Source organism: Panthera onca, chromosome A1, assembly GCF_046562875.1.
Source record: "Panthera onca isolate mPanOnc1 chromosome A1, mPanOnc1 haplotype 2, whole genome shotgun sequence".
NCBI classification, from domain to species: domain Eukaryota; kingdom Metazoa; phylum Chordata; class Mammalia; order Carnivora; family Felidae; genus Panthera; species Panthera onca.
In genome coordinates this window covers 167,572,844-167,597,592 of record NC_138339.1, presented here as the reverse complement: position 1 = coordinate 167,597,592, position 24,749 = coordinate 167,572,844, and the positions used below count along the sequence as shown (strand labels likewise).

The window sequence follows — 24,749 nt, the reverse complement described above, 5'->3', positions numbered from 1 at the left end:
TTGTACTGTATATCGTGTAGGGCTTCGATTCCCTGCCCCCATCTCAGGGTTAGACACAGAATTTTTTGAGGAGAATCTTAGAGACCCCAAATTACCTAAGGCGAGTCTTGGCACTGTCATTTCAAAAATGCCGGCCACTTCTGAGGGGAGGTAAAGTGACCTTAAGTGCCTTGGTTTTTGTTTCTACAGACTGTCAAAGCTGCCCTCCTCCTGCCATGCTTCCACTGTTGAACCCATATCACTACCCTTAGCAGGGAACCCAATAGAACCATACTCTTAAGTATTCGTCAGGATGTACAGGGTCAAACGCAGTCACTCTCTGTTGAGAAAACTGTTTACAGAAGATTACTTGAAGGAAAGAACTGTTAGTTGGTTTCTTTTCAGTGGTTTTTGACCTTGTTTTCTCAGGTTTCCTTTGAGTTGGATGAAAGCTGTGGACTTTTTTCATAGAGGATAGGATGAAGAAATGTATTAAAAATGTCCAGGAATTTATAACCCATGCCCCCTTTCCTGCCCCCTACCTTCCACAAGTACTCTAATCCTATCCGTGAACCTCATCTCCATGTTCCCTTTCTGGTATGCTAACACCTGTTCCTTGAACTGAGCCAACCACCTTCAGAAAGTTATACCCTGCACCAATATGCATACTTGGCCTCTGTGGAATTACTTAGGGGAGTCACTCAGTTTTATGTTGATATTTTGATATGGTGCTTGAAGTGTTGAGTCACTGCATGTTGACGGTGGTTACAAGAAACTGATTTTTGGAATGTGTCACTGTATTTGCTATGAGAATGTTGTCAAAGATGTTGATTCATTCATTCTTTCATCATTGGGCAAATATTTGAGTACTTTTCTTCGTGCCAGGTAGACTCTAAAGAAGCTATTCCGTGGACTCTAGACTCTGTGAAAGCCAGTGTGAGAACATCTGAGCCTGTCCAGGAAGCATCAAGAAAGATTTTATTGAAGGATCAGCTCAAGTTAGCAGACAGGGAAGGGGCAGGGGTTAAAGGTCCAGGAAAAGGCCCAGAGGAGATGGAGAGACTTCCAGGGATGTAGAATGTTTCATGGGCTGGATGAAAATGGGGCAGGACTTCCGAGATGATTGCTGGGATGGAGAACTGGCCAGTTACATCTGTAACTTTTAAGAACCCCAGGTGCTAACTGTTTTGGCAAATAGGATTTGGTGGCATACGTTTTACCTGTTGACCTCAGTCCAGATTCCATTTGACATGCTACTTGTTTCCTGCTTGCTCATTTCCATTAGTGTTCAGTCTCCTCTGTCTTGCTCTACTGTATGTCTTTTTTTGAAGTGCCATAAATCATTTTAGCCGCACACTGATTGGGTATACATAAAAACAAACAGTTTCAGAGATCCTTCTGTCTAAATTGTCAAAGTTTGTTAATGAAATATCTGCCTTAATATTTATAATAAATGTCCTGTCTGTACTAGTGGGCTTCCATTAATTCATTGTAGCAATTGTGATTGACTCTAGCTTGTTAAAACACAATTCTTCTTATCTAGAAAATGCACACAAAGGCCTAATAGCTAAAAACATAATATTGACCTTAAATGATGTGCATTCCACTTATGACTTTTATTTTAGATTTATTTAGTTTTAACCAGACTATTTTGTAGTATTTGGAATACATATTGTAAAAACTACAGAGGTAATAAAATGGGGAAAGAGCAGACAGGACAACCATAAAACTATGTAGAAAATGCTGTTTGTAAAAAGTAAATGTTTGCCTGAGGCTGTTACAACTGTGGGGAGGGGATGAGGCAGTTTGTCGTTCATCTAGTGTCAAAAAACCTGCATCCGCCATTGGATTCATTAAGCCAATTCTAAAAGAAGGGAGTAAGGCCTAGGCTGTAAGTCGTGATCATCCTGAATTAGTCTGAAACTCTAGGCCAAGCTTTGGTGAAATTTCTTAAGTAGTTAAATGGTTTTCTCCCTGGACTATTGTGATGGACAGTGTTCCTAAAGCCTTTTATCCATGGCTTCATTTAAGGGCTGGTTCCTTTAAGCTTCTTACTTAATCGTTACTGATGACTCTGAGACAGAGGACTCTAAACCTGGCAGTTACTGTGTTTGTTGTCATAAAACAGGGCAGTAAGAAGGTACCTAATAGACCATACCACATTATTTTTGGAAAGCCGAGAAAATAGATGAGTTTCACTATTCTCAATTTACAGAGCCTGCATTGATTCGAATGAAGATGGGGACTTGAGTAAATCTACCGTGTTGAGAAACTACAAAGAAGCCCAAGAATATGGTTCTTTTGGCACAGCTGAGATGTTAAATTACTCTGTTAACATATATGACGATGGAAACCTGCTGTCCATTGTGACCAGTGGAGGTATTTTGTTTCCGATTTGGTAACTAGAGATAAACTTGTAACGTGGTAAGGTGATAAATTTCTGTAGCCAAGAAGAAGCCTTATAGAGAATTTAACTTAGAGATTCCACCTAAAGAACTAGGTGTGTGATAATAAATGGGATTTGATTCCCTGGCAAGGTGTTGTTTTCTTTAAAGTTGTAACCATGTAGGATCTATTCCAAGAATACAGATGTAGTCCAGCCACAAAAAAAAACACCCAACATAATTCATCTTATGAAAATTCTTTTGGAAGGAATTTTACTTCTGTGTTGCTGACTCTTGAGCAGTTCACCAAGTACAGAGTCGGGTAAAAAGATCCTCATGTGGCATTCTGTGTAATTTCAAAGAAGTAGGAAACTATCCATATACCCATGGACAAAAAAGTTTGTTTAAAACTGTGTATTATTGGGGACTATTATATAGCAAAATGAATAAATCTACATATACCAATATTCATAAATCTCAAATACATAAATTTTAAATAAAAATATATTGATAAAACATTTGTGTAAAATTGTAAAACATGCCAAATAATACCACACAGTGTTCATGGGTGTATGTGTTTGTATGATAAAAATACAGATGGGAAGAATCTACACCAGCTTCTACATAGTGGTTACTTCTAGGAAGGGAGCCAGGATAGCTTTAACCCTTTCTTACCCCCCTCTCACAGTATTACTGAATTATAGTTGAAGTACAATAAACTGCACATACATACACAATTTGGTAAGTTTTGATAGACATGTACACCTAGGAAGCCATCACCACTGTTAAGGTAATGGACATATCTATCACCCGTCCCAGTCTACTTGTCTTCCTTCGTAATCCACCCTGATGTACCCGCCCCATATAGCCACTGAACTGCTTTCTGTCAGTGCAGATACTTCGTGTTTTCTGGAATTTTATAGAAGTAGAATAGTTCCGGTATGAAATCTATCCATATTATGGTTATAAATAGCTAATTCCTTATCACTGAGTAGTGGCTCATTGTGTGGATACACCAGGACTTACCCACTCACCTGCTGGTGGACACTCAGATTTTTCCAACACTGGTGTGTAGGTCTCTGTGCAAATATGTTTTTGTTTAATTTGGACTGGTATCTAGACAAACCAGTTGGGTATGGTAAATATGTTTAACCTTTTAAGAAACAGTAGCTGTGCCCTTTTATACTCCACCAGTGGGGTGCGAGGGCTCAACAGCTCCACATTCTTGTGCACATGTGGTGTAGTCAGCCTCCTGTGACATTTAGATGCTCTGACTTGTAAGTGGTGATGTCAGGTGTTTTGGGGAGGAGCAGGGGCGGGGGGGATTACATTAAAATCTAGCTTCCCCTTTTTTTTTTTGAGAGAGTGCATGTGAGAGTGGGGGAGGGGAATGGAGGGATAGAGAGAGGGAGAGAGAGAAAATCTCAAGCAGGCTCCATCCCAGCACAGAGCCCAACACAGGATTGAGTCTCACAACTGTGAGATCATGAGCCAAAATCAAATGTAGGATGCTTAACCGACTGAGCCACCCAGATGCCCCAAGCTTCCCTATTTTTAATTGGGAAAAATGAGAAAGGAAGAATGGGTAATATTGGGTCACAAAGGGGACACTTCTGCGTAAACACATCAAGAAATAAAACATTGTCGAAGCCCATCATGTCTGTTCCTAAACATGCATCCTCTTAGAGTTAACCATGGTCCTGATTTTTTTTTTTATCACCGCATTAGATTGAACCATCCATTATTGCTGTTTTTATAGGTCAGAAGTGATTAAATAGTGGCACTTTCACGTAGTTCAGTCTAACATAATGTGTTTCCATTTATATAAATGAAATTATTCAGTATATATCCTTTTGTATGTGGTTTCTTTAGAGCAACCTTATTTTTGTGTGCTTCATCTCATAGTGTTTAGAAGTAGTTGATAATGGGGCACCTGGTAGCTCAGTCGGTTGAGCATCTGACTCTTGATTTTGGTTCAGGTCATGATCTGACAGTTCCATGGGTTCGAGCCATGTCGAACTCTGCACTGGCAGTGCAGAACTGCTTGAGATTGTCCCCCTTTCTCTCCCCCACCCCCCTGCTTGCACTGTCTCTCTCAAAATTAATAAATAAACTTAAAAAAAAAGTAGTTTAATATTTATCGCTGTGTGATATTCAATTCATTAATATACTATGTATCCATTTACCATTGATGGATCTTGGGGTTATTTCAGGTTTTGAATTTTGCAAGCAATGCCACCGTGAATGTTTTTGCACGTATCTTTTAGTGTACATGTGCACGCATTTGTGTTGGGTGTATAGCTGGAAGTAGAATTCCCGGATTGTAGGGTATTCCTGTATTCAGCTTTCTGTAATGCTGGTCTATATCCTGCCAGTAGTGTGTGGCTGTTGTCAGCCATAAAGTTTTAGCCATTCTGAAAGGTATGCCGAGGTATATCTCATTGTAGCTTTTTTTTTTTAAAGGTTTATTTATTTTTTTTAATTTTTGAGAAAAAGGGTGTGAGTGGGGGAAGGGTTGAAAGAGAAGGGAGAGGAGCAGAGGATCCAAAGTGGGCTCTTTGCTAACAGCAGCAAGCCTGATGTGGGGCTCTACCTCACGAACCACGAGATCATGACCTGAGCCGAAGTTGGACCCTCAACTGAGCCACCCACGTGCCCTCTCATTGTGGCTTTGAACTGCACTTTCCAGATGACTCATGAAGTTGAACATCTTTTCGTATATTTATTTGACATTTGGTTATCATCTTTTGTGAAATGCTTTTCAAGTGTTTTACCCATTTTTCTCTCGGATCTGAAAGATAATATGGATTTAAGCTCTTTGTCAGCTGTGTGTATTGCAGATACTTTCTCACCTTTGAGACTTGGATCTTGTTCTCAATGGACGGGATAGAATCCAGGGTAGCAGAGTAATTCAAGGTTTCACTTTTTTATAAATTATTGAGAAGAGACTTAAGATGATAGTACACAATTAGATGTTAAAATGAGAGTATTTTTATTAGATTATTTTATTTTATGCTTAATACATAAATTGAATGCTTAAAACTTGGAACCCATGAAAATATTTTGTCATCTTCCCCTCTTGCTGCCTGTAGGAGCTCATGGGACACACGTAGCTAGTATAGCTGCTGGGCATTTTCCTGAAGAACCTGAACGGAGTGGTGTAGCTCCCGGTGCTCAAATTCTTTCAATCAAGATTGGCGATACAAGACTAAGCACAATGGAAACAGGCACGGGCCTCATAAGAGCTGTGAGTGTTTGTGAGGTGTTGATTTAGAAGATTAATGAGGGATAGTGGATAGTCTTGGATATTTTTAGTCCTATAAAGTGTTCTTCAATTCACTAGGAATACATTAGACTGTATTTGGTATATAGGACTTGGTTTTAAGAAGCAAAAATGCTTATTTCAGTTTTAAATTATTTTTATTAAAAATTATTCGATAAAATTTTTTGGAAAATATGAAAATATTATTTATGTTTTACTTTTCATTTCCATTAAGCCCCTGACACACTATTTTGAGATACTTTAAAAACCCCAAACAGACCTTTTCACCAGCTTGCTCCATTGGTCTAGGAAGAATCAAACTCATAGTCTGCGTTTCATTTTAACGTATGGATTAGATTTTACTTGAACTTCAGTGATTTTAGAATTCAGTCAGAACCATTCCATTCTGCACCTGCTAGTTGTGTTTTTATTGACTACTTACTATACTGTGTCTCCACCTACCCTTTAAGTTTTTCAACTTCAAAGTAGAATGGAAGTGGAAGTAGAATATGATTGGTTAAGAAACTGGGAGTCCATGCCTTTATTTTACTGGTCAGTCTTTCTGTAAATTGCTGCCTCAACTAGACTCTTCATCTTTTTAATAGATGATAGAAGTCATCAATCATAAGTGTGATCTTGTCAACTACAGCTATGGAGAAGCTACTCACTGGCCAAATTCTGGGTGAGTGTTCTCAGGCGCTCGTGAGCCACAGGCTCGAGCTGACGAAGAGCATTAGATGTTTCTGTGCCTGGGTGGCATGCCACAGGTGAAACCGGGCATTCCCCTGGCTCGGTGATAAGGGCGGGTCTCGTGGGCTCCTGGCCCCCGTTCTGTGTGTGATGTGGTCATTCCCTCCCAGCCGCCGAGACCCGCCGGCCCACCCGTCCACTGCTGCACTTCCGCGTTCCCAAACAGTGTGCTTACCTGACGGAACGTAGACCGTGCATCTCGGTCGCTCAGCGTCGCCTTTGATCATCTGCATGTACTCTTACATGGCCTGCATGGCCGTTGACACCGTCTGTTCTCCTCAGAGACCTTCAGCGACCCTTCCTTTCTTCCCTCGGCTGATGTTCTCACCTCTTCCTTTCCCAGAGACGATAAAAGCCCTGAGAGGGGACTCCTGTCCTTCCTGCAGCCTACCCTGACCCCAGCCCCTCTGCCTTCCCTTCTTGTAGTAAATGAAGTGCCCGGGGTCAGAAGTCCCTCAAGCACTTGCTGTGTGGTTCCCATTTCCCCTCTCCTTAAAAACTCCCGTAACATCCCTCTCCTTTCCTGGATTAATACCACTCCACAGGCACGCTCTACAATCTGCTGCCTTTGAAACAGACAGATCTCTTCATTTCACACTGCTTTCCCTCACTCCTCCAGCAAAACTTGGTTAATGGTGTGTATTCGCCACTTCTGAGGCTCCTCAGCACATTTTGACATGTGTCCCAGGTCTTCCTGCTGCCAAATCCAGTGGCTCAGCCTTGGTCTGTTACCTCAGCTTTTTTTCCCCCAGGGTAATAACTTTGAAATTATTTAAAGTGTTTACTTGCCTAGTCATCATCTCTCCCCCATTCCCATCACCAGCCCATCCATATCTGCGTGTCACCCAGTGTCTGAAGCTCTTTCATAAAGCCCTACCAAACGGGAAATTTTACCGAGCCTGGTTTGCTGTCCTCAAGCAACGTAATTTTCTCAGATAACCAGTATTAGATTTCTTGTGACCTGTCCCTCCCCGCCCCACCTCCATAACAGTCAGCCTGTCGTGCTCATTTCTTTCCTGAATGTAATCTTGCCTTCTTCTCTTGCTTCAGTACCGTTTTCACCTAAGTGTATTTCTTTCTCTCTTCCTTTGTTTGACCTTCATCCTATTAAAGCCACCTTTCCCTGATACTCTTCCCCTCGTACCCCGTGATTGTTGCATCTTGGCCCTACGCCTTTTTTCCATTTCCTGCATTTCCCCAACTGTCTAACTTCGTTTCTTTTATTTAATACCAGTTTGCTTCTTGTTTGCTGTCAAGTTCTCGCCAGATTCTTTATTTTAAATCTTACTCTTAAGTTCTTCCTCTTGCCCGTTTCCCTTTCATCTTTGCCACTGCTCATAGATCTGCATAGGAATCCCCTGAGGAGTCACTTCTGACCAGATCATTTTAAGGGGAGGTGGGAGTCCAGCTGCCTGTTGCCCCACCGTCTGATCCAATCCCTGCCTGTATTTCAGTGTTTGCTTTTAGTCCTTTGGGTTTATTGTCCCTCCATCTATTCACCGTCGTGTCTAGCACTCTTCCCCGTTTACCGCGGTCTCACAACTCCTTCCTTACGCTGAGACCCAGCTGGGGTGTACCACTTGGACTGGCCGTGCCATGTTCCGGCGTTCTGGGGCTGGGTGTGCCACGGGTTACTTGCCCTGCATTCGAACAGCGTGGGGTGTTATAAACAGTGGGAATAAGGCTAAACACGTATAGTTTGAGAACGTCCCCGAGTGATTCTCATGCACGCCTTCTTGTAGCCACTGTTTGAGTTCTACTACTTGGAACCCATATTCTAGTTTGGTTTCTATGTACGCCATATTTGAAAGCATCTTCACAGTATACTAAGACATTTTTTTGAAAAGTGGGACAGTTTTCTATGTCCAAAGGAATTCTCTCTCTCTCTGTGTCTCTCTCTCTCAGGAGAATTTGTGAAGTCATCAGTGAAGCAGTGTGGAAGCATAACATAATTTATGTTTCCAGTGCTGGAAATAACGGTCCGTGCCTTTCTACCGTCGGTTGTCCCGGTGGAACTACATCGAGTGTAATAGGTTAGTTTCCCGTTTCAGAGCTGGACTTAAGAACAAGCCAGCAAACCCCTCAGCGAATGTGATGTTAATCGCATCTCTTTTGCATGCAAGACACCGGGAACCTCCCGTGTGTGCCCTCAGGAAGCACAGGTGTAGTCAGACCTGCTGGTTCGAAGGCAACTGCAGTGAGTGGCTTATGGAAAGTACAGGCACAGCCGGGGCTCACAGAAGTGCAGTTGCTTCTGATTTGAGAATTTAGGTGAGGCTTTCTGAAGTGTGGCAGTGAGGATTTCAGTAGGCAGAAATGAGCAAGGGAAGGGTTTTCCAGACTGAGTGAACAACGTAAACACAGATGCTTGCTTCACTTTTTATTTACGGTGTATGGCGGCTAATTTTAGTGTGGTTTCCTCCTTTTCATTTCTTGTGGGACATACAGGAATAGTCAGATGTTGAGAAAGGGAGCTTTATTAATAAGAGCAGTTGAAACACATTTATTCCATGAATGTGACTTCCTTCCCGCTACTTGGTCTGTCGGATGTGATGCACTCAGTTGTTTTTTCGCTGTCCTTGGAGGGGAAAAAATGCCTGTCAACAAGAAGAATTAAGGGAAATCAAAATGAGTTGTGCTCATAATATTAAAGTGGTAAAATTAGCTGTAGCTGCCAACCTGTGTGAAAACACCCACGGAACATAACGCCCTCCCCCTGTTTATTTATTTTTTTTTAATGTGAGGCATGAATGAGGAGGATGAACCGAGAGAACAAATAGGTAGTAAGTGATACCTGGAATTATTTTCTTTATTTTCACATTGAGAGCACTATAAGGCTTATACCTCTTAGCATTTGTAATTGGATGCATGACAGTAGAAACTGTTTGGTCCCAAATGATTTTTCTGGTGTATACATCAATAACTGCTTGAATAGATACATATTATAGTTGTTACTAAAGGCATACAGTTACTGTAGATGTTATCGATACATAGTAACATCTGGGTATCAAAGTTCAGAAACTAGTCCTTTAAAAATTTTTTTTAAATAATAGTGATCTTCAATTATAGGATGTGCTTTTATTTGTAGCTTCTAAATCTCAAGCAAGGTATAGCTTATTTTGTGTGATTTAAAACTTCTTGGTTCAGTAGTTCTGTTAAATCCTGTGTTGAGACAACAGTACCTACCAGTGATCTGTCCTTTGTATTTTAGTTCTCGAGATATTTTAAATAAAATGAAACCAAATAGGTCTGAAAGGTACCTACAGATCAAAATACATTATTCTCCCACAATACTCAGTATTTTGTCATGTTCTTACCCCCAGATTCACTGGAAATTTGTAAACTAAATTTTACAAAGTGATTACAGTTTTGTGTGTCTGCATTGTTAACCTAAATCCTGTTAACTCACCTATTTTATCCAGTCTTCTACTCTGTGTCTGTGTTTGCTATAAAGAAGAATTAGGAGCTGGTGGACCTGGATTGTAAGTCTTTCTCCACCAGTCCCTGTGAGCTTAGTAAATTTTTTTCAGCCCTCTCGAGGCTCTGTTTCCAGATTTCTAGAATGAGGAAACTGAGTTTGATCCCTATAGGTCTATGAATTTAGAGTCTTTGTGACTAGTCTGCCTTTACACATTTATCTGAAACACCGAAGCATGTTAATGTCTCTGCTGTTTGCTTGTTTTTACAGCCGTTTCGGGGGAGGGGGTACTGCAAACTTTATGGGTAAGAATATTGGATGCAGTGGTCATTTAAAAATGAAGACCAACTAATTCCCTTACTTTCCTAAAGTTATATTTTATGGTTTATAACACATTTATCTTTCTATCTTATACATACACACAGTTTTAGGTACATTATTATATTTGATTCACATAATAACCCTGGTAGATATTTTTATGGTCAAAACCAAAGCACCTCGTTTAACATCTGGTACATAGTAAACTTTCCTTATCAGATTTTCTTTCTTTCCATTTATGAGCAAGCACTAGGTACAGGGTGACTAAGGGATTTACCCAAGTGAGTAACAGTGATTTGGAACGAAGCAAGTGAACACATAAGCGAGTGAACAGTGGATTTGGAATGAACATCTAATTTTGTGTCCTTTTGTTAACGATGAAATTCATCCCGTAGGTGTTGGTGCTTATGTTTCTCCCGACATGATGGTTGCTGAGTATTCCCTGAGAGAGAAATTACCGGCCAACCAGTACACGTGGTCTTCTAGAGGCCCCAGGTGGGTTGAGAGTGGTACACGGTCTGTTACACATATTTTGTTGAACTACATGGTGGGGAGGAACAGAGTTTTGATAACTTTACCAGTTCTCTGGGTTTTTACTTTTTCAAGATTATCATTTTGATAAACAGTCTCATTTCAGGGAAACATCATTCAAGGAACAAATTATAATTATTTCATTGTTAGCTGTATGACATACCTATTCTGAGTGTAAGATTAGAAAAATTGGTTGGAACCTGGTCAAATGTCGTAATGCTAGATTCAAATCCTCTGAGTTCAGGAATCTTCGTAGTCTTTTCTCAATAATTTCTTCTTAAAAAATAAGCTTATTTCAATGGTTGAGTGTAACGGTCATTGAAAGCAGTCGGGCTGTAGGTCTCCATGGGGATCAGCAAGCTTTGCCTGTGCCATCACATCAGCCTACCTAACTGGCCTAAATGCTACATCACTGCACAAGAGCAACTAGGGATACAGTTGGCTAAGGTTTATGTGTTTTACATTCAGTTAATAAAAGTATTATTAAATTTACTAATTCTCTTCTAAAGGTGATTTCGAAACGTTTTATCTTATAGTCAGTATAACACACCAAGTATTAGAAAATGTTTAAACCAGACTTTGTTGTTAGTCTTATTTGCCCATAGAACTATAGAATAATTAAAGAATTATTTTAAGAAAATGAGTTAGTCAATTATGGGGGAAACTTGGATTAGGGAGATACTGGTTCACAAACCCAGTTATTCTAGGAATTGAAAGAATTTGTTTCATGTTTTTACTGTGCTATGAACATGGAATCGTACTTCAAATACATGGTTTAACTATTAGATTTAATTATTACGATATGAAGTCTAAAACATTGACTCATCATCACTGAATGAAACACATTCTGTGTACTATTTGAAAAATCTTCTTTGTCAGGAAAGGTTGTTAGACATACAGAATTTACTTGACTTCCTGGTATTTGCAAGTATGGCACATTTGGTTTTTCTTAACAAATTTTTTTAAGTTTATTTTTAGAGCACGTGTGCAAGTTGGCCGGCGGGGGGGGGGGGGGGGGGGGGGGGTGTACCAAGAATCCCAAGCAGACTCTATGCTGTCAGCACAGAGCCCTTCCACAGAGCTCTATCCCATGAACTGTGAGATCATGACCTGAGCTGAGATCAAGAGTTAGACGCTTAACTGACTGAGCCACCCCAGTGCCCCAAATACGGCATATTTATTAAAAGACACATTACCAAACAACGTCTACATAAGCATGTTTTGAATTTGTATTGCCTATTGTATTTTAGAAGAACATCATCACTTTTTAAGGATACTTACATAATGTTTATGTAAAGTTTTTTTTTGGTAAGGAATATGTAAGGTTTATATAAAGAATATTTATATGGGCGCCTAGGTGGCTCAGTCAGTTAAGTGCCCGACTTTGGCTTGGGTCATGATCTTGCGGTCCGTGGGTTCAAGCCCTGCATCAGGCTATGTGCTAACAGTACAGAGCCTGGAGCCTGCTTTGGATTCTGCATCTCCTCTCTCTTGCCCCTCCCCCACTCATGCTCTGTCTCTCTCCATCTCTCAAAAATTAACAAATGTTAAAAATTTTTTTTTAATTAAAAAAAAAATATTTGTTTGTTTTTAAAGTAGACTCCATACCCAACACGAGGCTTGAACTCACAGCCCTGAGATTGAGTTGCACGCTCTATACCCAGTAAGTCAGCCAGGAGCCCCCAAATTTTATTTTTTTAATGAAAATTGTATTTACATATCATGGAACCCTTTTTGGAATACTTATTAAATGTTTTATGATTAGCCACTTTAACAGAGTAGTGGGAAATGACTACAGAGAAGCAGGAAGTAGTTAGAATTCATGACTTTTCCTAGTTCTTTTTTCCAGTTGTGAAATGCCACTTGCTCGTTGTGAGTATCGATAGACAATATAGATGGTACAGATCACATGGGGACATTTTCAAGGACATTCTTTTAGTTACTCTCATCCTGTACATAAATGCGAGATCACATGATTCAGGCACCCCCATAACCTCTGTCACTCAGTAATACCATATGAAAATCTTTCCAGGTCAACAGGTATTTATTTACCTGGCGGTACTTGTTTTAAGGTATTCACTAAAGGGGGGGCGGGCACCGGCCTATTTCAGGAGGAGGATCTTATTTGCATTGCTTTCAGCTCTGTATAAATTTGAAACCAAATTGCACTAGTATTCCTAGCCAGGAATAAAAATAGTTCAGTCAGTGGGAGGAAGGGTGGTAGGAGGGAGAGGCCAACAATTTATGGGGAATTTATGGCCACTCTTCCAGGGAGGACACAGTAGTGTGTCATGTTATTCCTTTGCTTGGGGCACAGGGCAAAGCTTGTGTTTGCCGACTGTGCGATGAGCTCTGTGGATTTTTTATCTCATTAGATCTTGTGCAGTCAAAGCCCTAAACAAGGCGGCTGTGTTGACTTGAGCTGTCCAGGGTGACAGCCACGAGTCCCACGAGGTTAGTCTGAATTGAGATGTGCTGGAAGGGTGTGTGTCAGCTATTCAAGACTTAGTGCAAAAAAGAATGTAAATTAACTCATTTTTTTCTACCAATTACATACTGAAATTATATTTTGGATACATTGGTTTAAATAAAATACATTATTAAAAGGAATTTCACCAGTTGTTAGCTTTTTAAAAAAATTTTTTTAATGTTTGTTTATTTTCGAGAGACAGATGTGAGTGGGGGAAGAGCAAAGAGAGAGGGAGACACAGAATCCAAAGCAGGCTCTGAGCTGTCAGCACAGAGCCCGACACAGGGTTCGAACTTCTGAACTGTGAGATCGTGACCTGAGCTGAAATCAGACGCTCAACCAACTGAGCCACCCAGGCGCCCCACATTAGCTTTTTTTAAGTGGGGCTTTTGGAAAGTTTTAAATGCCCCATGTGTCCCACATAATTCTTTTGGACAATGATGTATTAAATTTTAGACAAAGGCAAAGCTTCCACTTATTGCAGACAATAAAATACATTCATTAAGGAATCTGAGCAATGACATTTATTTTCCCTCTGTAAATATACCTGATATCTTTTACACATAACCCCAGATACACACGGACACACACAGATTTTGTTCATTTATAGGGAAAATAATTGCTATACAATGGAGAAATAGCTGTGCTGGTTATTTTTTTTCCGATTGATTCTGATACTACAAATTATCCATGGTATTGTACTCTATTTGACCACTGGCATTTTTATGAATGCCCATGTTTATCGAGTCCTCAACCATCATAAGCAAACTTTAATGGCTTTTCATTCAGTGCCGATGGGGCCCTAGGAGTGAGTATCAGTGCACCAGGAGGAGCCATTGCTTCTGTCCCTAACTGGACATTGAGAGGAACTCAGCTAATGAATGGGACATCCATGTCTTCTCCTAATGCGTGTGGAGGCATCGCCTTGATACTTTCTGGTAAGGACATTGCTTAGTGCTCTGCTTGGTCTGACTTGGTACTGTTTCTAAATTCCAGTAAAGTGATGGTGAATCTTAAGTCTATAGCATAATATGAAGTCAGGTATTAGCCATAAAAAATAATTGAATAAATTTACCTTTTTGCAGACAGATGTTTGTGTTTTCTGAAGTTCTCGTGGTGAGAAATTGTGTAGAATTGGTAATGCTCTGGCCCAAAGTAAAGTTTAAGGTGGAGAAAAATTATGTGATTATAATTATTTAAATGTGCATTTGTTCATTCAACAAATATATTTATTGGCTGTTAATGACTATTGAGCATTATTATGGCTCAAAAGTACTTGCCCCTGTGGAGTTTATATTACAGCTGTGGGAGATAGACTATAAACAGAATTACCAGTAGTTTATCTTATGTGTTGAAAGGTAATGAATATTGCCATGGAAAGAAGTAAAGTGGGAAGGGTGATAGGAGTTCCTGGGGTGGTGGTCAGAGGCTCACAGGATTAATTGGGTGGCATTGGCATTGACTGGGACTCAGTTATGGTCACCGGGTTGTTGCAAAGATTCCACCTCAGGAGTGCTCCTCTCATGAAGTCCAAGGACACTCTGCCCTCATTTCTAGCCCCTTTCAACCACATCAGGTATTTAAGTTTGCTCCATACTTCCGGTCCTTGCACGTATTATTCTCTCTGCCCAGAACTCCTTTGTGCCATGTTTTGGCCTTGCAGACTCTTGTGCGTTCTGATAAGATTCAACTCACATCTTCCTTCGCCTGATAGAGCTTCACCTTCTTTTGGATTCTCACTGACAAAATTGGCCACTTTTTTGATTTGCTCTGACAGCAGCATCTTTCCACGTTCTCATCTCCTGCAGTATGATAAGCGCACACATGTTTGATGAGCTCTGCGGTGGGCAGGAATGCTATATTACTTGGGGTGCCTGGGTGGCTTGGTTAAGCGTCCAACTCCGGCTCAGGTCATGATCTTGCAGTTTGTGAGTGCGAGTCCTGTGTCCGGCTCTGTGCTGACAGCTTGGAGCCTGGAGCCTGCTTCAGATTCTGTTATCTTTCTGTTTCTGCCTCTCCGCTGCTCATGCTCTGTCTGTATCTCTCTCTCTCTCTCTCTCTCTCTCTCTCTCTCTCTCTCTCTGCAAAATAAATACACATTGGGGGGGGGGGGAAAGGAATGCTATATTACTCACCTTTTATCTCTAACAACAATCTTCAACACAAAGCTGACAAATTGGTGACCTCCGTGTCCTTCTCACAGAACAGTCCTTCCCAGCTGGCTACTCCTGGCATCACCTGGGAGGCTGTTAGTATCAGTGCCTGGGATCCAGTCTCAAAGATGCTGAAGTAATTGAGCTGTAGTGAGGCCTCAGCATCTTTTCTCGCTTGTTTGTTTTAAGCTCCCTTGGCGTTTGTAACACGCAGGGAGGCTGGTGAGTGTTGGTACTGCTGGCGAGCATTGGACCAGCAGTGTTTTAATGAAAATGTCACCTGAATGCCTTTGGCATCTCCTCTGCAGAGAGGGCACTAATGCCACAGCATAATGGGCATCAAGTGATTTTTGTTGAATGACATCTGTGCGTGATGCCAGCAGCTTGAGTCAGACTGTTGTAGTTCAGGTTTTTAAAAAAGATTAAGAAATGGGCACGTTAAAGCCGGGAAATGTGTGTGTTATTGCTGCTGGTGAGGGAAAGAGATTTCAAGTAGCAGACTCTCTAATACTCCTTTTCTTGCTTTTGCTTTGTCATTTCAGGTCTGAAAGCTAATAATGTTAACTACACGGTTCATTCAGTCAGAAGGGCTCTAGAAAACACTGCCGTGAAGGCTGACAATATAGAAGTATTTGCCCAAGGACATGGTATTATTCAGGTAGTGTTGTGTGTGTGAAAAATGGATTGCTAATCAAGATGCAGTCTTAGCTACTACTGGATAATATTTGATGTAATAACAGTGATTGAGTTGATCTAATTCTACGTTACGTGATCGTAATAGTTTCCGAACTGGTAAGCAAACAGGGTATGAAGCAGATTTTGTAGCTAAGACGGATTTGTTGCAGTAAGAGAAATACAGTAGATGTAGGACACACAGGGTAGAAATTCAAAGCGAAGAGCTCGAGGGCAGAAGCTGTCACTATAACGGCGTATGGAGGAGTCCCTAACTTTGGTCACTTGGGAATAGTGATGTGAGTCCAGAGAGTGGAGTGGGGTTGTGGGGGTGGTTGAACTGGTGTTTTGTCTGAAAAGGTAGACTTGTCCTCTTAGGCAAATGTACAGACTAACTTTTCGCCTGTACTTTGCTACAACCGAAATCAAGTTGGTGATTTGTTAATATTTTCTTGACCCAACCATTGATATTTTACTTTTTTTTTTTTAATTAGGTTGATAAAGCCTATGACTACCTCATTCAGAATACGTCATTTGCTAATAAATTAGGTTTCACTGTTACTGTTGGAAATAATCGAGGCATCTACCTCCGAGATCCCGTTCAGGTGGCCGCACCTTCAGATCATGGCGTTGGCATTGAACCTGTATTTCCGGAAAATACCGGTAAGTAATAAAGGGACAGTAAGCTGAGGTGCTCACATTTGTGGTTTGAATGAATAGTATCGTACGAGAGAAAGGCCATTTGGGTTAACGTTCTAAAGAGAAAACATGAATTGCCAATATTATTATCTTAAATCTTACATAGTTTAGGGAGATGCGATCGCAGGTAGGGTCCTGCTATCATGGCAATTCAGTGAGTCTGGTGACTGCGGAGGGAAACAGTAGCCTAGGCCTTCAGTGACCCAGGGTTTTATTAAATTGTGGATAATAAAGCATCAGGTTCCTTTTCTTTGCCACTTTGACTGCTTGGGTGTAAGACGGAGAGGTTCGGTCAGAGAGTGGGTGGCAGAAGCAGCCAGCAAGAACCACAGCTCTTGGAGGTAGGAACAGAATGGTCATCACTGTATCCTTGGCATCTTCCTTTGGGTCAGATGGCACATAGTCATGAAAACACCCTGTTGTGAGGCTGTGGCCACGCAGGTAAAACGTGAACAGATCACAGGTGCACTACAGCCTAGGAAGGTCCTGTGGCTGTTATTTAAGCTGTGTTTTAGAAGCCCATGTCCTAGTGCATTTTTACAATTGATTAAACTCATTTGTTAGGTTTTAAGAAAAGGTAGAACTTTTGAAAATGGAAGAAAAGGAAAAAAGTACTAATCTTTAATTTTTGGTCTTTTTAATGCTAGAAAACTCTGAAAAAATATCCCTTCAGCTTCATTTAGCTTTAACTTCAAATTCATCTTGGGTTCAGTGTCCCAGCCATTTGGAACTCATGAATCAGTGTAGACACATAAACATACGTGTGGATCCCAGGGGCTTAAGAGAAGGATTGCATTATACAGAGGTATTGGTGCATCTCCATTTTACTTTCTAAATACTCTTTAAAATGTGTAAAAGTACCTTATGTGGCAGTCTGTGTTCCCATTGGTCTGAATTAGTTAAGGGTGGGTATGCATGCATTTGTTATTTTGCCATTAATAATGTGACCCGACATCAGAAAAATGGTGTCCGCTCGTGCTTAAGGCTTTTAAATTTTAATATTAGATTACTCTACTCTGTGAATAGATTTTACCTTTTTTTCTCTTGTAAAGGTTTATGGATACTGAAACTTCCTCTTTTCTTCTAGGTGTGTGGCTATGACATAGCCTCCCCTAACGCAGGTCCTCTGTTCCGAGTTCCAATCACTGCAGTGGTCGCGGCCAAGTAAGTAACGAGTTACAGCAGCTACTGTTACATGGAACTTTTTCATGGCTATTTATGGAAATAGTGTGAACTTTTAAAGGATTGATAGACCAGAATCAGGTAACTGGGCTTTAGTTCTGCTTCTTGCTCGAAGTTCAGGGTGGCACATAGTCTTTGTATCGCTTGTTGACTATGAGAATACCTGGGGACGTCTCACGTGCCCTGCCCCAGCACTGTGCCCGGTCTGATCCGTCTGCGGTATTTGATGGTATTGTTTCGTCCCTTCACCTACTGTTTCCCGACTCTTCCCTTCCCATCTTGTCTTTCACCCCAGAACCGAGGAACTCTGATCTGATCATACTGCTTCCTGTTTAAGATACATTGGTGGCATTCCCAAGGATCATGCTCTTTAAAACAGCAAACAGTGATCCTTCAAAACCAGCATTTCCTATCACCCCATCCACCCAGCTGCACGTTTCCACTCACTGCTGCCGGCGCCCAGGTTTCCTCAGACTGGCATGTTCCTGGTCATCCCTAGTCGAAGGCAGTCCCTTCTGGCTGCCTCATGGCACTTTTTACTTGCCTGCGGTACAGACTTTAGCCATTATGGTCAATGTTAGTTTACCCCGTTGGACTGTGAGCCCGCTGAAGACACAGGGACTGTATCCTACAAGTTCCTGTGTGGAGCCCATTACATAGTATATTCGGAACAAAACAGATTGTTTAGTAGATGAAGTATGAGATTGAGATGGGAATTCTGGAAACAATGGGAAGTTCTCAGTTAATGGTTTCTACTGAGTTAGTTACACTGGTAAATATTAAATATGCCCTAGGTCTCAGCCTGTAAGAAACCTAGGATGAGATTCTGGAGATAAAAAGTGACATACACATGGAGAAATTACAGAACACTTAAATTCTCAGATTTTCCCTGGAAGTCCAGTAGGAAGTTAGACAAAATAATATAGAAGATTCAGGAATTTGCTGAGATATCCTCTCCTTCAGGAAGCTTTTCCACGAACCAAGTACCTTTTCTTTCTTTACTGCTAACACTTCCTATCTACCCCAAGCATATTATGTTAAGTGTTTTTGGTGGTTTTTCTGTCTCCTCCAGACCGACTAGGGCAAAGGAAAATATTTTATTCAGTGTCGTATTTGAAGCTTCTAACAACAGGACCCCATAGGTATAGCAGGCACTCATTAAATGTTTGTCACACTGACTGCAATTTATCCTTAGCATACTCTTTAGGTTTCCATAGTGGGTAATTACATATTTGACTTTTTGTGTCATTGATTTCTTACAAAAATGCTGTGAAAGTACTTTTCTTCTTTACTGTGCCATTATAGCATGGCGTATTTTGAAGCTATATAAAGAGGTTTAATACCAGTCTCAGAGCTATAACACAGTATCGGTGACGGGGCACCTGAGTGGCTTAGTCAGTTAAGCGTCCGACTCTTGATTTCCACTCAGGTCATGATCTCATGGTTTGTGAGATCTAACCCTTCATCAGGCTCTGCACTGACAGCCCAGAACCTGCTTGGGATTCTTTTTCCCTCTCTCTGCCCCTCCCTCACTCACACACTCTTTCAAAAATAAATAAACTTAAAAAAAAAAAAAGACCGTATCAGTGACACAAAACATTACGTTTGATTTTAATATTTAGAACTCATGATAGTTTAGATTCTAGTAATTGGGAAATCCTGTGAATGAAGGATCCATGTATGTGTGTCTTCCAGACAGATTGTAGCAGACAAGTAAATAGGAGAAAAATCACTATCCTGGGCTATCCAGAGCTTATCACTACTAACATGTTGCAAAAATGAGAATACTGTGCGAACTGTTTTGTAACCAGCTTTTAAATCCCTGTGTTTATTTCCAATGAGCTGTGTTTATTTCTAATGTTAAAATCTAGAGTACCGGTGGGCTTATAATATAAAGACATTTTTGTGACAGTGTCACATTTAGCTGTTTATTTTTATTTTCAGAGTAAACGAATCATCACATTATGATCTAGCCTTGACAGATATACATTTTAAACCTGGTCAAATTCGAAGGCATTTTATTGAGGTTCCTGAGGGTGCAACATGGGCTGGTAAGTAACATTTGAGTCCGTCCTGACCACTTACCTTTATGTACGTTCTATCCTCGCTGGGATTGGACCACAGAAAGTTTGTGTATCTCTAGTATGGGCCTTTCTCCTGACAGTACTACCTCTGACACTCTAGATTTGCTGTTAGATTTAAAACATTAATAAGATCTTGTACTATTTTGCATTGATTCATACATCAAATCATCTAGGCTATTTTAAGATGTTTTAATATTCAAATTTTTAGCTTAGTTTAACATTTTTTATTCTTTTAAGAGACAGAGAGGGACAGAGCACGAGCAGGGGAGGGGCAGAGAGAGAGAGAGAGACACAATCGGAAGGAGTCTCCAGGTTCTGAGCTGTCAGCACAGAGCCCAGCGCGGGGCTTGAACCCACGAACTGTGGGATCATGACCTGAGCCGAAGTCAGACGCTCAACTGACTGAGCCACCCAGGTGCCCCTTTTTAACTTAGTTTAGAATAATACTTTGTCAATTAATGATTAGAGTCAGAGCTGTATTGTTGAGAACTCTGGGCTACCGCCCATATAGGGCCCATGGAATTGTCTAATACTGAACTCTGATAAAATGTATGCTAATAATACTAAAGGAAAATCTATGGTTGATTAGTATTGAATCTGATATCTTTTTAACGGTTAATGCCAGTAATTATAATGCTCTAATTATGATTTGTTCAGGTTGCTATTGAAAACAGGGTTATTTTTATAGGAATTTATTGGATGATCCAGAATGGAAGTAGCTCAGAGCATATAGCAGTCTTAGATCAGCAGTGTGCTGGGGGAGGGCAAGGAAACGGGAAGATGGCGGTCAAGGGTACAGACTTTCACTTACAAGGTGAATAAGTTCAAGGAATCTAATGTCTAGCACAGTAACTGTGGTGAACTGTTCTTTATTATGTATTTGAAATTTGCTAAAAGTCAGGTTTGAAATATTTTCACAACCACAAAACAAATTGGTAAGTGTGTGAAGTGATGGATGTGTTAACTAGCCTTATTGTGATAGCCATTTTACAATACATGTGTGTATATCAAATCCCCACAGTGTACACCCTAAACTTACACACAATGTCATTTGTCAATAACAAATACACTGCATCTCAGTAAAATGGGGTGGGAGGTGGGGGGGGGGGCAAAAAAACAACAAAACCCAGAAATGTGCAACAGATGATTCCTATTTCAAGTAATTAGAAATACTATCCTAACACTAGGTTTTGTATTCTTAGCCCTTGGGAACCAGAGGCTAAACCTTGCTCTAAGTTCCCTGTATTAGAGTGGGTGTTCATTAGGTAAGATGCTGATTCTGCCTCACAGGGATTGTGGCTTTGCCTCCAGCTCGGCCTCAGAATAAAGCTAAGCACATGCAGTTCTGACAGTCATACTTTCTAGAAGCAGACGGGAGGGAGAGACTAGGAAAAGTTGTCAGTGAAGTTGAAGAAATAGATACTAATGGCATGGTATCTAATAGATACTAATTTAATAGATACTAATAGATCCTATTTAATAGATACTAATAGGCATGGTAACAAGTAGAGGTTTCCAAAATTAAAATCCTTTATCAGGAATTGATTGGTCCTCAGCTAAAGCAAGTTTCCTCATAGCAACAGAGGGGAGCAGGGTTTTGTGTAATCGTGTCCATCTGTGGACAGCTTGCTGTTCCGCGGTGTTTGGAGTTTGCGGCGTGGCGGCGGCTCATTTTAATGCTGTTCTGTTTCTTTTCCGTAGTCGAGTCTTCTACCCTTTTATCTTTATTCATTCTGTTGATTCTTTGTTTTTGAGAAAATCCGCGCATTTCCTTTGAGCATATTATTTTATTGGCAATATGTCGTTTTCTAAAAAGTTGGCATTATTAAAATACTTGTATGTCCTTTTTTAAATCCGATCAGTTTAAAGCTTTGCTTCCCCCCCATCTGACTCTAGAGGTGACTGTGTGTTCGTGCTCTTCTGAGGTGTCGGCCAAGTTTGTTCTCCACGCAGTGCAGCTGGTGAAGCAGAGGGCGTATCGAAGTCATGAATTCTATAAGTTCTGTTCCCTTCCGGAAAAAGGGACACTGACTGAAGCTTTTCCTGTCTTAGTAAGTTTCAATTAATAGTTTGAAATCCTAAAATGATGTCTTTTTTTATTTTTGGTATGGGCCAAACCTAAGTATTTGAATTTGGTTTTATAGTTTGTATAGAGCATATTGGGACTGCATATTTTATTGATGCTGAATAAGTAAAGTAGGAAGGTGGGTAGTCTTGGTGGGTTAGTGGAGACCAAGCAGGAGGTAAATATTGTTTGAACTCTTCGATAACTTAGTGAAGAAAAGTGCTGGTCTGCTAGGTTCTGATGCCTTGCGACATGGACCCCGAAGTGGATTGTTTTCCTCGTCACACAGATTATTTCCTCATTTACGTTTTTCTTCATGTTTTCTACTTGTTGCATTATTAATGCCCCGTAGTTAAGAATCCATGAGGCTGTTTTGCTGTAGAGGTAAAGCTGTTGCCGCTTCCCACCCGCAGGGCTGCCGCGTGGCAGGGCCCCTCCTGCGTGGTGTCGTTTGTCCTCTGCAGGAGCCGGCGTTCTTTCTCAGATCTGCTTCCATAGTGTTTTCAGTTGTATCATCTTTCCCGGATCTTATGTTTTTGATTACTTTTTCTTGTATGTGTTAGTGTCCTGTGACCCATCTTTAAACTTTCTGACGCACCGAGTACTAGAAAACCTAATTTAAAACTCAGTGCTTCAAATAGTTTTTGCTTTTAATTTTTCTAAGAGAAAGATGTAAATGACCGTAGTTTCATTTTGCTTTGATTGCCAGGCAGCTCTGAGCCTGCAACTCAACTGTGGGTATTGAATAGGCCTTGCAAAGCTGAAATACCCCTCTTATCATTGTTCTTATAACTTTTCCTTTGGCCCTAAGTTTTTATTCCAGTTTGTTTTCATCACTGTTTTATTTCATGTACTCTGAAAAGCTGCCTCAGATCTTTTATGACAAGCACTGTAGGATTCTGAGTAAATAACTGTGTATTTAAATGCCTGTACTCTATCTCTGCAACCATAATTTTCTAACTCCACACGTAGCTGTACAAATAGGAAAAGTTTGAAAGCCAGAATTGCTTTAAAACACCTACTAGTTATATTGTGTACTTTGAAGGAAAGTGAGAGAAGGGAATTACACATCTCTGATTTTCATCTTTCTTCACAGGGTGGGAAAGCAATTGAGTTTTGCATTGCTCGTTGGTGGGCAAGTCTTAGTGATGTCAATATCGATTACACCATTTCCTTCCATGGAATAGTGTGTACTGCTCCTCAGTTAAACATTGTAAGTTCCATGTTTCCATCATTTTTAACGTCACTTATTTGCGTTAGGGAAAAATAATCTCACTGGTTGGATTTAAATGTTAACGCGCAGATTACCTATGGTTCTGGAAATAACGGTAGTCTTTATTCATAGGTGTTTACAAACTTTGCGTTAGACATGTCTATTTTAGGTCCAAATGTTTAAAAATATGGGTTATTATCAACAAAGTTTGAGAATCTAACTTGATAAATATCCTTTGTAGCATGCGTCGGAAGGAATCAATCGTTTTGATGTTCAGTCCTCCTTGAAGTATGAAGATCTGGCTCCCTGCATAACCTTGAAGAGCTGGGTCCAGACACTGCGGTATCTTTAAATGTTTTAGGGCTACAGATGTTGAGCATCGGTGTGGTGGGGAGTGGGGACATCTCTTACACTCTTTGAAAGGAGTCATCTTCTTAAATCATCTGAGTGCTGGAAATACAAATGCACTTTCTGACTTTCCAGCCTAGGAATCCTGGCAGCCCTCAAGGAGGCAGCCCCAGCAGTAGCTTCCAGCCTTAAATAACATGGAAGTAAAGCTCTGGGTGTGGCCCCTACAGGACCCAGCCTGTGATGTGTGCGTTGCCATCTGCAGTTTGGACAGGAGGGTGCGAGTCAAAACCTGTCTCCACTTCGACAGTGTTAGCAGTTGCCCCAATACTGGGATCTGGTTACGTGTTGACTATGTGTTGACATTTGAAAATGTTTTTGTAACCTCACAAGATTTAAACTATGTATTGCTGTGGTTCAGTCAGTAGAGAATTCTCTACGTGAATACTATATTAAAATACTATAAAATATACTGAAAATATAATAAAATATACAGAGTTTAGGAATGTTCATTGTCACTTATTGTGACACGCCATAGATTTTGTTGATTATAGTTTCATTGGTCTCAGTAAATGAACTCTTAAATCAGTTACACATTTGTCTAATTACAGACCACTGAGTGCAAAAACAAAACCTTTAGGATCAAGAGATGTTTTGCCAAATAATCGTCAGCTTTATGAGATGATCCTGACCTATAACTTTCATCAAGTAAGTGTTTATATAATGAAGTATAACCTTAAAATGAACTTCTGGGTTTTGTTCATGAATCATAAAGTAAAAAATGGAAGGACAAGGGATTGAGTGTGTGTGTGTGCGTGTGTGTATGAAAGAGTCAAGTAATTAACTGTGGTTAATTTGGAATTATTCTTTGGAAAGTAATGATTTGTAACGATCTAAGTCCCATTTGGGTCTGAAGTCATAAACTCTAATTTACTGGTAATTTTGCCTTTGAACCTTAGTGTTTGTAATCACTGATAACTGTTCAGTGGTTAGACGTCTCATCAATGCCAGATGCCTTCTGATTATGGCAGATGGCCTGACTGCTTTCTCTGAAGCATACATTAAAACCATGAGAAGTCGGAATAACTCTTGGGTTGAATGACTAGTAAAAGGTAGTTGAAACTAGTGTAAATGTGGGATCTGAGAATTTATGTAGGACCAGTAAGATTTCAGCAGAATGCTTATTGGAACATAATATGAATTTGGTTTTAGTGTTTAGGA

At 40.5% G+C, this 24,749-nt stretch overlaps 1 protein-coding gene across 5 annotated transcripts in view; it reads left to right on the top strand.

Moving 5' to 3' along the window:
* TPP2 (tripeptidyl peptidase 2) overlaps positions 1 to 24,749 on the top strand; it is a 67,723-nt gene that overhangs the window by 20,880 nt on the left and 22,094 nt on the right. For all 5 annotated transcript variants that reach the window (XM_078453166.1, XM_078453165.1, XM_078453169.1 and 2 more), the window contains exons 6-20: positions 2,195 to 2,358; positions 5,456 to 5,610; positions 6,231 to 6,307; positions 8,281 to 8,408; positions 10,507 to 10,606; positions 13,902 to 14,050; positions 15,808 to 15,923; positions 16,432 to 16,600; positions 17,284 to 17,441; positions 17,724 to 17,800; positions 19,763 to 19,869; positions 21,799 to 21,953; positions 23,064 to 23,180; positions 23,422 to 23,522; positions 24,140 to 24,236. In XM_078453166.1, coding sequence (XP_078309292.1) covers positions 2,195 to 2,358; positions 5,456 to 5,610; positions 6,231 to 6,307; positions 8,281 to 8,408; positions 10,507 to 10,606; positions 13,902 to 14,050; positions 15,808 to 15,923; positions 16,432 to 16,600; positions 17,284 to 17,441; positions 17,724 to 17,800; positions 19,763 to 19,869; positions 21,799 to 21,953; positions 23,064 to 23,180; positions 23,422 to 23,522; positions 24,140 to 24,236 — 1,870 coding nt within the window. The remainder of the gene's footprint in view (positions 1 to 2,194; positions 2,359 to 5,455; positions 5,611 to 6,230; positions 6,308 to 8,280; positions 8,409 to 10,506; positions 10,607 to 13,901; positions 14,051 to 15,807; positions 15,924 to 16,431; positions 16,601 to 17,283; positions 17,442 to 17,723; positions 17,801 to 19,762; positions 19,870 to 21,798; positions 21,954 to 23,063; positions 23,181 to 23,421; positions 23,523 to 24,139; positions 24,237 to 24,749) is intronic.